The sequence below is a fragment of the Bos indicus genome, chromosome 2 (genome assembly GCF_029378745.1).
Source record: "Bos indicus isolate NIAB-ARS_2022 breed Sahiwal x Tharparkar chromosome 2, NIAB-ARS_B.indTharparkar_mat_pri_1.0, whole genome shotgun sequence".
Lineage (NCBI taxonomy): Eukaryota > Metazoa > Chordata > Mammalia > Artiodactyla > Bovidae > Bos > Bos indicus.
Window position 1 is genome coordinate 44,642,560 of NC_091761.1, and position 13,392 is coordinate 44,655,951.

The 13,392-nt window shown below is 34.1% G+C and overlaps 2 protein-coding genes across 24 annotated transcripts in view; one reads left to right on the forward strand and one right to left on the reverse strand.

Annotated features, from left to right (window-relative positions):
• NEB (nebulin) overlaps positions 1–2,004 on the forward strand; it is a 219,245-nt gene extending 217,241 nt beyond the window's left edge. For all 18 annotated transcript variants that reach the window (XM_070768009.1, XM_070767914.1, XM_070767927.1 and 15 more), the window contains one exon: positions 1,252–2,004. In XM_070768009.1, coding sequence (XP_070624110.1) covers positions 1,252–1,425 — 174 coding nt within the window. In that variant the 3' untranslated portion in view covers positions 1,426–2,004. The remainder of the gene's footprint in view (positions 1–1,251) is intronic.
• The window catches only part of RIF1 (replication timing regulatory factor 1), a 64,379-nt gene continuing 52,676 nt past the window's right edge, over positions 1,690–13,392 (reverse strand). For all 6 annotated transcript variants that reach the window (XM_019972827.2, XM_019972844.2, XM_019972838.2 and 3 more), the window contains 2 exons: positions 10,632–10,740; positions 1,690–10,168 (listed from right to left, as the gene is read on the reverse strand). In XM_019972827.2, the coding sequence (XP_019828386.2) occupies positions 9,954–10,168; positions 10,632–10,740 (324 nt within the window). In that variant the 3' untranslated portion in view covers positions 1,690–9,953. The remainder of the gene's footprint in view (positions 10,169–10,631; positions 10,741–13,392) is intronic.

Genomic DNA, 13,392 nt, shown 5'->3' on the forward strand with positions numbered 1-13,392 from the left:
TTCTGCCATAAGGGTGGTGTCATCTGCATATCTGAAGTTATTGATATTTCTCCCGGCAATCCTGATTCCAGCTTGTGCTTACTCCAGCCCAGCATTTCTCATGATGTACTCTGCATATAAGTTAAATAAGCAGGGTGACAGTATACAGCCTTGACGTACTCCTTTTCCTATTTGGAACCAGTCTGTTCCATGTCCAGTTCTAACTGTTGCTTCCTGACCTGCATATAGGTTTCTCAAGATGCGGGTCAGGTGGTCTGCTATTCCCATCTTTCAGAATTTTCCACAATAGTATAACCACTAATGTAATTTCTACGTGTTTGCCTATTTAGGACATTTCATATAAATGAAATCATGTTAATATGTGGCCTGCTGTTACTGGCTTTATGTTTGATTTATCCATGTATCATTTATCAGTACTAATTCCTTTATATTAGCAAATATTACTACATTGTATGAAAATGTCTCCTTCATCAGTTGGTGGGCATTTGGGCTGTTTCCAGTTTTTAGCTATTATGAATAAGGGTATACAAGTTATTGTGTGGATATACGTTCATTCCTCTTGGGTATATACCTAGGAGTACAATTGCTAGGTCACATGGGAACTATCTAAAATAGGAGAAATTTCCAAAACTGTTTTCCACAGTGTCTGCACCATTTTCCATTTCTATCAGCAGTTTATAAAAGATTTCAATTTTCCCTCATCCTCCCCAATACCTTTTTTCAATTATCATTCCAGCGTGTAGTGGTATCGCATTGTAGCTTTACATTTTCCTGGTGACTAATGACGCAGAGTATTTAGCTCTTGGTGTATCTCTCATCAACAATTCAGATCCTCAGCAAAGGATCTGAATAGATGTCTGTGTATGTAGTCAGTCAGTCGTGTCTGACTCTGTGACCCCCATGGACTGTAGCCCACCAGGTTCCTCTGTCCATGGAATTCTCTAGGCAAGAATACTGGAGTGGGTTCCCATTTCTTTCTTCGGGGGACCTTCCTGATCCAGGGATAGAACCTTAATCTCCTGCATTGACAGGCAGATTCTTTACCATCTGAGTCATCAGATAAGATAAGATTGTAATCCTTATTAGATATACGATTTGCAAATATTTTCTCCTAGTCTTTTTAGTTTTGGTGGTAGTTGCACATTCTGTTTCATGCAACTTAAATTTCTGGTGTCATAAGTGACTTTAAAATTAGTTGTTTAGGTTAATTGTTGCAAATCTAACATTTCCCTTTTTTGTCCTTACCCACAGAAAATCTTCCGTGCCATGTATGACTATATGGCTGCTGATGCAGATGAGGTATCCTTCAAAGATGGAGATGCCATTGTCAATGTTCAAGCTATTGATGAAGGTTGGATGTACGGCACTGTGCAGAGGACTGGCAGGACTGGCATGCTCCCAGCCAACTACGTTGAAGCTATTTAGACACTTCAAAGCATCAATCCTGTCTACATGACCTACAAATCTTGTTAGTATTTCAGTTTAGACTCTCCACTATTCTCCAAGTTCTCAAACTGCCTAATAGTTTTTGTTATGATTTACGGTTGTACCATCCCTTAATTTGTTTCTACACATACCTAAGTAATTCACCAGTGTATTAGTACAATTAATCTATCCAATTATTAAACTAGACTTACCTCTATTTTCTGGACTTGCACATAAAACCTGAGACAACATTAAACCCATAGGTTTTATATAATTAAAAAATTTTCTTTTGGGTTTTAAATGATTTCAGCACAGACATTTTTAGAAGTTTCTGCATTATTATTGCTGTATCAACCCAGAGTCTTTCTCCATTACTAAAATGTTTAACAGTATTTCTTTTCTAAATCAAGAATTCTAAACATGTTAAACAGTTTTTAAAAATGGCAGATACTCACCTTTTCCTTGCTTATTGACTGCTGATACTTTTATTTCTAATCCAGTTCTGAAGTTATGAAGCTGATAGTCAATATAAACTGGTGTTACACTAGTGTCTAATAAAATCTGTAATTCTGCAACAAACACCATTGACGGAATGAGCATTACTTTTTAATAGTTTTAAGATCTAAACTTCAACAAAGCAAATCTATGCTAGACTTCACCACAAAAACTAAACTTAAAAATGCACAAGACACAACTCTGAAAATCAACTATATTTCAATTAAAAAAATATGAACAAATGTTGGACTGTGTTCAGCAAGCTTTCCTTATGGCTTGGCTTATAAAGTTTTAGAAATAGCTGTGGGATCCAATCTTCAAGGGATCTTCCTCATCTGGATCCAGTAGGCTGGCAGTTTGTGTCAAAGGCATTAAATGGGCAATAATGGCTTGTTGCTTCAGTGTACAGAGTATCTTTACTAAAAAGCAAAAGATCTGTCACGTTATTTTATTGCTGTAGTAATAATGTTCTCCCTAAGCTCCTTAATTTGTGTCTGGAGACACAGAGCAAAGAGCACATGTAAAAATGAAGGCAGAGACTGGGGTGATGGAAAGCCAAAAATTGCTAGCAACCACAAGAAGCTAAAAGAGAGGCATGGAATAGCCTTCCTCACAGCCCTTAGAAGGAACCAACCCTTGCTGACATCTTATCTCAGACTTCTAGCCTATAGAACCAAGACAATAAATTTCTATTATTTAAGCCTTTCAGTTTTTGATTTTTACAGAAGCCATAGTAAACTAATGACAGTAATCTTACACTTTTTTTCTTACTTAAAAGTATGAATTTACAGTCTTCTAAGCAAAATAAAAGCAAAAATAAACAAATGGGACCTAATCAAACTTTAAGCTTTTGCACATCAAAGGAAAACCATCATATAATGAAAAGACAACCTCACAATGGGAGAAATATATTTGGAAACGATGCCACCTATGAGGGCTTAAGTTCCAAAATATACCAACAGTTCATGCAACTCAATACCAAAAAAACCAAACCACCCAATCAAAAAACTGGCATAAGATCTGGACAGATATTTCTCTAAAGACAACATGTGGCCAACAGGCACATGAAAAGATGCTCAAAATTACTAAGTATTAGAGAAATGCCAAAGCAAACCTACAATCAGGTACTGTGTAAATATATATATATAAATTACACACAATATTACTCAGCCATAATAAAGAATGTAACATTGTCATTTGAAACAACATGGATGGACCTAGGAAATATCAAAGTCAGTCAAATATCATCTTGCATGCAGAATCTATAAAATACAAATTAATCTCTATAAAAAGACTCATAGGCATAGAAAACAAACTTATGGTTACCAAAAGAGGGAAAGGAGAAAGGGGGATAAACTTTAAGTATAGGATTAATAGATAAACACTATTATACATAAAACAGACAAGCAACAAAAGATTTACTGTGTAACACAGGGAACAATATTCAGTATTTTCTAATAACCTTTAATGGAAATAATCTGAAATAAAATATATAATACTGAACCACCTTGCTGTATACCTGAAATTAGCACAATATTATAAATAAACTATATTTCAATTTTTTTAAAAGTATGAATTTAGAAGTGTGTGGAACCCTTGAAACTATGAATAAAACAGAGAGATCCTCTCTGGTTAAAAACAGGCCATAAAAGAGGGCAAGAATATGAACGGTTCATATCATCGTGGAGGAATACAATACTCATTTTTGGCTGGTGTCTGAACCATTTAATTAATTTCAGGAGGTCTCATTGAAACAAAAAAAAAATTAAAAAAACTCAAATACCAAAGAAAAACAAGTACCAGAATTTACTTTTTTCTTTTTAAATTTTATTTCAGATTAAAGTGCGTTTCGTTAAAAATGTTTCAATATCCAGTTTCGATTGGCAAGTGGTAACAGTCAACTCTCAATAGATCATGAAAGTTTTACTGTGGATCAGACACAGATTCTCTCTCCTTCAACCAGTCAAAATGAACCTGAAAATACAACTTTAGGTGCACCTGCTTCAAACATTGTATAAACATTAAACAAAACTGACTGTACCCTTATTTCCCATCTGCTAGTATAGGTAATCAAGGAATGAACACATACTTCTGTGAAATTTCAACTTAAATCATTCGACTTATCAAATATAAATACTTTTTGAATGTAAAACTAAGCTCTCTTAGATTTATCAAGTGATGAAAACAAAAATATTATAGGGCTAATAAATGACTGATTTGGCTTCTCTCAGTCCTCTTCTAAGTGCATATTAGTCAAGTCTATCCACAAGAGGTAGTGTTTAAGATCGAAAGTAATTGATTACTCACCAACACAGAAAGCAAACTCCCAACCCCCCCCAATTTGTTTTACAGGTGTGATTTAACCAATTAGTGCCAGATGCCTTTCCTTTACATATCACGTCCCTTAATATCCATGGCAAATACATAAAAATGTTTTAAGAATTTAAGGAGAAAAAGGTATACATAAAAAATACTAAACAACAGTAAGACATAAATGAAATCAGGGGAACTCATTTTATAAAATAAAATCTAAATAATGGATACAGAAATTAAATTAAAAAACCCTATTCTGCCAGCTGAAGTAACCAAACTGACGACATGCCATATATGAACAAAACAACTGCATATGTCAAGGACTGGCACAATTTAAGGGTCAGCAAGTAGTAAATATGTAATTATGTTCATTATTACAGGCCACCCAGTCTTCAGACTACTCAATTCTGCCACGATAGCAGGAAAGCAGCCAAACATGTAAATAAGCACCGCTGTGTCCCAGAAAAACCTGATTTACCAACAAAACAATTTTATGCATTGTCACAAAATATTTTCTTTCCAACCATTAGAAAACATAAAATTCATTCTCAGTTCCTTAAATGTAAAAAGAAGTGGCAGGCTATGGTTTGTCAATCCCTCCCTGCTCTTTAAAAACTTATTAAAGACTGCTGTCTTTTGTTTCCTATTATCAAAATCAACTATTAATTCCATTTTTCTACAAAATTTCCATTCCATAAAAAATAAATTCTTCAGACACCTGTTATTCAATTAAGTATCAAAACAGCTATTATTCTATATTCCATTTTCAGTTTCATGACACTATTTTGAAAGTGAGCTTTCTACTTCTATGCAGTTCATCCATTTAAGAAATCAGTCTTTTGTTGGAATTATTTACTGATGGGAGGTGGAGTATAAAATATATTTCTAAACAATTACCCAAGGGATTAATAAACTATTATGATACTGTATTACATGTAGAATAACTCAGGGACGACTGGCTGTCAGCTACTTTCAAAATTATAAAGATAACTGTTAACTTAATGGTCTAATTCTTTATTGCTATTTCAATCGATCTTTCTCTTCTCTTCATCATTTATCAGTGCATCAATCTCAATCAACATGTAAATTTGCTGATAAACTTAGTTTCATTCAATTATAAAATGGTACACTGTGACATAAAGGTATTGTTCCCTCTCTTACATGTAGAAAACCAAAAGCTACGGAGGTTCTTTTCTTCCATGTGACATGTGACATCAATTTAAAATACTGTCTTTAATTTTATAATCACAGGTAAAGGGAGAAGTTAACTTTTATTCTAATGGCATATTTCAGGGGAGTAAGCATTTACAGCTTGGCACTTAGTTTTAACTGTTCTTTGGTTAAAGGCTTGGCACAGAAAGAAAAAAAAATGGTAAAGATCACACTGTAAAATTTAACATTCTATTCCAAGAACTAAATGAACGCTCATAATTTTATTAGACTACAGATCTAATTTACAGATCTTCAAATCAAAATGAATCAGATTTTAATGGAACTTTCAAAGAGCAATATACAAAACCTGGCATATAATAGACACAATTAACCGGGCCATGAAAAACCACAAAGACCAGATTTGTTTTACAGATTGAACAATCAATAAATTTTGATAATCAGTTTTTAAAACCCATTACTTCTGACATTTCCTTAATTAAGTGCTTTAGATGAGGGCAGTTCTTACAATAAAAGTATTTATTTTTAATAAATATGAAGGAAAATATCATCTTAAAAGAACGCCCAAAAAACCCTCATTTTTGAAGATCAGACTACTCAACTCTTTCAACTCCATTTTGCAACAAAATAGGAAGTTTCAATCACATACTGTCACAGCACTCACCAGAGGTCTTCAGTAAACTTGAATATCAAGGCACAGAATGGACTTGTCAGAATGGACTTACTATAGCACTGCTAACTTCACTGCCAAATTAACCTTTGTTAGGGGTAGCCTATTTTCAATGTTTATTAATAAAAAAATGAAGTCCTATAACCTAGAAGGCAAGATTTAGAGACTAAATTCATCTCTAATATTATGAAAATTTAAAAAGTCAGAACATAATTCGTATATACTCATAAGACTCCACATTGTCCGAACTGCTTAATCAGGTTCTTGATAACATAAAATACTTATCTTCTATATTAAAAGGCCCCATATTAGGCAAAATTCTACTTTTAACAATTTTATTTAAAATTTTTAACTTTAATATGAAGCCTTCAAGACCAGTCAGAATCCTCAATTCAGACATCTGAAAAGGTTTCTTAAAAAAAGACTAGTAGTTATATTTTGTGGCAATAATTTTAAGGATATACATCTGCCTGGGTTACCAATTGCTAATTTGGATCTTGAAGCCTCTTAGACCTATGACCACAAATGCAGTACACAGACATCAGCATTTGTATGGATCACATGGAAATTCTTAGAAATGAACTATTAGGCTCTCATCACATACCTACTGAATCAGAATCTGCATTTTAACAAATACATGTAGGTTTGAGAAGCACTGTATCAATTAATCGGAGAAGGCGATGGCACCCCACTCCAGTACTCTTGCCTGGAAAATCCCATGGACAGAGGAGCCTGGTGGGCTGCAGTCCAGGGGGTTGCTAGAAGTCAGACACGACTGAGCAACTTCACTTTCACGAATTGGAGAAGGAAATGGCAACCCACTCCAGGGTTCTTGCCTGGAGAATCCCAGGGATGGGGGAGCCTGGTGGGCTGCCGTCTATGGGGTCGCACAGAGTCGGACACGACTGAAGTGACTTAGCAGCAGCAGTATTAATTAATAAAGTCAGGACTTCACTCTAATGTTTGTATACAAAGTATAAGACCTTTCTAATGGCTTAGGGATAAAATGGACATGTGTTGTAGTAACAAGCAGGCAGCTAACTTTTAACAACCTCTAACCCTGGCTCACAAATAATCTCCCAGAAAATCAGTTATGAAGAATACTAAATAGAAACTAGGCTTTTCTTAATGGATTATAAAGTCAAAGTCAGAAGGAATGGCATTAAAAGAAAATGAGTTAAGTTTTCACATCTTTTGTTAAATTTCAACTAAGCCTGCCTTTAAAACAGCACTCACTTTTAACTACTCATCTCTTTAAAAATCAAAACAAAACTCTACTTGTATATTTTCCACATACCCCTCCCATTTTTCCAATTTCCCAATTTTCTTGTCTTCCCTCCCACCTTTAGTCAAAACATAACTGAATTTTCTTGACATTTTTATGATTCTTAAATGTAAAACACTTCTGACTACTACCAACCTGCAAATAAACAGAATCATGGGAAATTCATATTCAAATCTTATTTTTGACTGTTATTCTACTGCATTATTAACCTAAATCATCCTATAATTGACAAAGAAACTAGAGCAAAAGCTCTCCACTATTCAACAATGGCTTTCAAACTTGTTCAAACTGCAGAGCATCTTTAATTATGTGCTCACTGAGATACTGGAAATTCATTTTTGAACATCAAAAATTATACTATGGTTCTACATGCAACTATATTCTTTATAAATGCATAAAATTAAAAATGACATTTGAGTGTTCTTAGTAATGTCTGTCATGTTTTATTAACCATTAGAAATTATTTGAAAAAACTTATTTCACTTTAATGGTAAAAAGACACACACTGGAGCTGATCATGGAATATTAATGCTTTTTGCTCTTCCAGAAATAGTAGAAAAATCTGCAGAAAGTTTTAAGGCAATATTGAAAATAAGGAGCCTAAATAAACACATAACTTTATCAACAACTAAGATTTAGCAAATTGGTTTTTAAATGTTTTAGAATATATCCTGGTTAAACCAGGATGTTCTAAATTTAGTATCTGCACTTGCACCAAACTTGTGATTTAAGTAAATGGTATTCATTTTGGTCACATTTTCTGCTATACTGTCCACCTTCCCAGGAACTTCAGTCCACCAGCAGGTAAGTTTAGCTCACACAAATATTAAGATATGAGGTTGTGAAATGAGTTAATTCTGGTTCCTCTCAACATACATACCTATCCCTTCTACTAACACCTGTTCAATCAAAACGTGCCTGTTTACTCACATAGAACTTGGGGAATAAATGACAAATTAAACCAAAATTATAAGTGTTTAAATTCAAGCTACAATCCTTCAGGTTCAATGGTCCCAGATTTTCTTTTAAAACCATCCTCAGCATATAAATACCAAACTTAGACCCCAAAATATTTACAATGTAATGATAATGGATCATGAAAATGAAACCAACTTTTATCGTGACTGGGTGGCAGTCCCCTTCTGAATATAAAGCTAACCAAGACACAAGGATTAAACTTTCCATAAGTTGTTAATGAATGTGTGCTTTTTCAAGTAGGGGTTACTTCTGAATTAAGTCTAAAACTGAGATTACTCATTCTATTTAGAAAACAAGTGAGATATTTGTTAAAAAGATGAAACAAATATGGGAAAGGCAGGCACTAATACCAGTTGGTAAAATTAGAAATGTTTTAATTACATACACCCTATTTTTTTAAACTGAATAAAACATACATATTTTAAAGAACAGTTTTCAGATTTCTCCCAAGTTTGCTTTAGGTATAGGTGGAGAGCAGATAAGCTCTAGGTTTCTTATGATCCAAGTTATAATGAAAATACTCAAGCTAACTCCCCATTAAAGAGAAATGTAACGAGGCACTATTTCTGGTGGCTAATCCCCTCTTTCAAACCAAAAGGGGGGAAAAAAAAGGTTATGGAAATGAACAGCAAGGTTGTCATGTAACACTTTCTCATTTCTCATATTTGTTCTGCTTACTTTAGAAAATAAACTCATGTTTAACTATTAACTAAGTACAAAACTTTTTGTTGTTTTATTTGTAGATACAGAATCCTACAAATATCTGCAGCAATCCCATGAAGCACGTCTATTATCCATACTGATATCTCAGTATTCAATATATACAAAATTATGTTTCTATTAAACAAAGGTATTCACAAGAGGCTACAGAAAAACTCATGCAACTAACGAAGACTGAAATTTATAAATTAAAGACTTAATCTATACATAATGTACAAACAGTCGTGCATTTTTAAATGAATAGTATGTATCTCATAAGAGTGTATTTTCACAGGCAAATGCTGCTGCACAAGTATTTGCTAATGCAAGTGAATGGAATCACTAAATTCTGCTTTAATATTTAACCCCTATAGTTGAAACTTTTGATTATTTTTCTTGAGAGCTGTCCAAATGAAGCTGCTCTGTCTGTGAAAAACATTCCAAAAAATTCTTTTGCCTCTCATTTGGGGTGTTTTACCAAGAACAAATTTCTTAAACCTCAAGCACCAAAAAAAAAAAAAAAGAAAGAAAGTATAAACATCTTATCAGTTAAGCAAAAACTTCAAATAAAAAATTTCAGTTTTTACTTAGAAGAGGTATATTACATAAAATGTTTCATTAAAATATGCATGAGTACGTAAAACAAAGTTTATGCTTTTGCTTGTAGTTTCTGCTTTCACATTTCAGTAAACTACTTTAAGTTCTGGAAAAACTATGCATAGCAGCCAAGAAAATATGTTACACAGGAAAGATTGCTCTCACTCACAAAATTAACTTAATAAGCTATTGTTCTTTAGCATTTGAAATTACCAACTTTGCAAACATTCAGTCCAAAATTGTGCTATATTTCAGAACTTACTTTATGAGTCAACAAATCCAGTGATTAAAAAAAAAATAATTCAATTTTCTCTTAAAACACTAAAAAGAATTTTCATGGGCTGGTGACCTCCAACGTGACTGCAGATTTTTAATTATAGAGTTTGCCATGCTACCAAGTTTCTCGTGCATTTCAAATAGCTGGCTTCCTGAATAATTATAGAGATCTTCTGAATCTAGTTGAAGAGCAAGTGCGCTAATCTGTGCCACAAGATTTTTAGATAACGGAGCTTCTAAAGCAACAGGATCAATTAAATCTAAAGGAAAGAGAAGAAAATAGCACTATTAAAATCTATTCCAGATACATCTTAACTTGCATCTCCTTCTAAGTTAATAAAAAATTTAAGTGCCTAGGTTTCAAATTAAGAGTGCTTGCTGAGGTAGTCCCCGCTCAAGATAAGAGAGTGAGGCTACAGAAAAATCACCACAGCTTATTCCGTGCCACTAAAGAAATACTGACTACTTCATTTTCATGAACATAACTGGATCGCAATGTTTAGTTTATATCCTGATTCTAGATCTTGATAGAATAAAAGTTGTCAATTAGAGAAAAAGCAACTGGATATACTAGAAGTCAGTTATTTTTTCATGTATTTGACAACTATCACACAAAAAAATTCACAGAGCATGCTCAAATTAGAACTAAAAGCAGAATAACAAAGTATTTCTTCAATAAAGTCAACCAATCTTATAAAACTGTCCCGTTTTGTTAAAATATACCTGAGGCAAGTCTTTCTTCATCAGGAGAGATAGATTTATTTTCCATTCCATTTATTGTTTTTTCAGAAATATCAAAAACTGGAATCTCTTCTAGTCCACGAGACTTCACCTTGATTTATGCATTAAGATAAGTAAAAATAAAAACAAAAGTGACAAACTGAGTTATTTTTAACAGGACTAATAATAATAAAACCACTAACACTGGAAAAGAATCTGACATACTATGTTGTACAGTCTGGCTAATACTGTTAAGAACCCATGGTTCTACTAACACAAAAACAGAACTATGTAGTGTTTTTTCAAAGAGAGGTTAAGGAATTTATATTATTTCTTAATGAATTTGTCCAGAAATATAGCCGTGGTAGCCAAGAAAAATTACATTTTATTCTCTAGGTTTGGGAACATGGGAAAAGCAAGTCTAAGGCAGACATTTTCAAGCTTAAATATATGGACTTCTATTTTTAAAAAGAACACAATTTTCAAAGGTCTGGGAACAGGGCTTATTGATTGCTGATTGAGAAAATGCTACTTTCAGATTGTTTCTGCTGTTTAGTCATCACATCGTGTCCAACTCTTTGCAACTCCATGGACTGATAATTTCATCCAAAAACAAAGACCCCTGAATTCAATGACTTAAATTTATCAAATTTAAATTCCCCCTTCCTCAACACCTGTCCATCAACTTTTTAACCATTCCCACAACTTAGGTTTATAAAAATGTGAAGGGACACTACCTGCAAGATTTGTAATCTGGAGAATAAAATTAAGGGGTTATACTTAGCTGCTTAAAATCACTGGGGGTTGTTTATATACAACTGACTCTCTTGGCCACTCCATAGACTACAGCCCACCAGATTCCTCTATTCATGGGATTTCCCAAGCAAGAAAATTAGAGTGGGTTGCTTTGTCCTTCTCCAGGGGATCTTCCTGACTCAGGGATCTAACCGGCATCTCCTGCATTTGGCAGGCACATTCTTTACCACCGAGCCACCAGGGAAGCCAGAGTTCCCGTATGACCCAGAAATTAGATTCTGTTACAGATACACCTAAGAAAAATAAAAAACATGTCCACACAAAAACTTGTATATGAATGTACATAATAGCATATTTGTAATAGAAAAGGGTGTAAACAACCCAAATGTTCACTAAGTGATGAATGGATAACCAAAATGCTGTACAGTCACAGAATGAGGTATTATTAGGTTGGTGCAAACGTAATTCTAGTTTTCACAGTTGAAATTCATCATTTGATACTGAAATACATTCCAAAATAAATGTGGTTATGTTATACATCATTTTAATGAGCATTTCTCGCTTTATGTTTTTTTGCTAACGACTTATTACTTGCTATTTATATTTATTTAGACTATGGAAATGATATTACACAAAAAACAAGTGTGAGCAGTTTTCTTATTTGAGTTCAAAATGAGTCACAAAAAGAGCAGTCAACTCGCAACATCAGCAACGCATTTGGCCCAGGAACTGCTCGTGAACATACAGTCCAGTGGTAGTTTAAGAAGTTTTGAAAAGGAGACAAGAGCCTTGAAGATGAGAAGTATAGTGGCTGACCATCGCAAGTTGAAAAAGACCAAGTGAGAGCCATTATTGAAGCTGATCCTCTTACAACTACAAGAGAAGTTGCCCAAGTACTCAACGTCAACCGTTCTACAGTTGCTCCGTGTTTGAAGCAAATTGGAAAGGTAAAAAGGCTTGGTTAAGTGGGTGCCTCATGAGCTGACTGCAAATCAAAAACATCATCATTTTGAAGTGTCGTCATCTCTTATTATACACAGTAACAACAAAACATTTCTCAGATTGTGACATGCAATGAAAAGTGGATTTTGTACAAAAACCAGCAATGAACAGCTCAGTGGCTGGGCTGAGAAGCTCCAAAGCACTTCCCAAAGACAAAATTGTAACCAAAAAATGGTCATGGTCACCGTTTGGTGGTCTGCAGCCCATTTGATCCACTACAGCTTTCTGAATCCTGGTGAAACCATTACATCTGAGAAGTATGCTTAGCAAATTGATGAGATATACCGAAAACTGCAACCCCTGCAGCTGACATTGGTCAACAGAATGACCCCAATTCTTCTCCACAATAACGTCTAGCTGCATGTTGCACAACTAACACTTCAAAAGTTGAATGAACAACTTGGGTTACAAAGTTTTGCCTCATCTGCCATATTCACCTGACCTATCGCCAACCAACTACCACTTCTTCAAGCATCTCGACAACTTTTTTCCAGGGAAAACATTTCCACACCCAGCAGCAGGCAGAAACTACTTTCAAGAGGTTCATCAACTCTCAAAGGATAGATTTTTACACCACAAGAATAAACAAACATTTCTCACTGGGAAAAAGGTGCTGACTATAATGGTTCCTATTTTGATTAATAAAGATGTGTTTGAACCTAGTTATTCATATAATGTTTTAAAATTCAAGGTCTGAAACCACAATTACTTTTGCACCAACCTACTATTTAACCATAAAGAGGAATGAAGTACTAATACTTGTGAACCTTGAAAACACTGTGCTCAGTTAAAGAAACCAATCACAAAAGACTATATACAGGTTATAAGAACCCACCTTTTATGAAATGTCCACAATAGGAGAGACAAAATTAATAGTTGCTTTGGGGGTGGAAATGCAGTGACTGATGAATGGGTAGATGTTGTTCCGTTTTTTAAAAGAATAAAAAATGTTCTAAAATTAGGTCTTGGTGAAGGCTGTGGTACTTTGTGACTGTACTAAAAAACC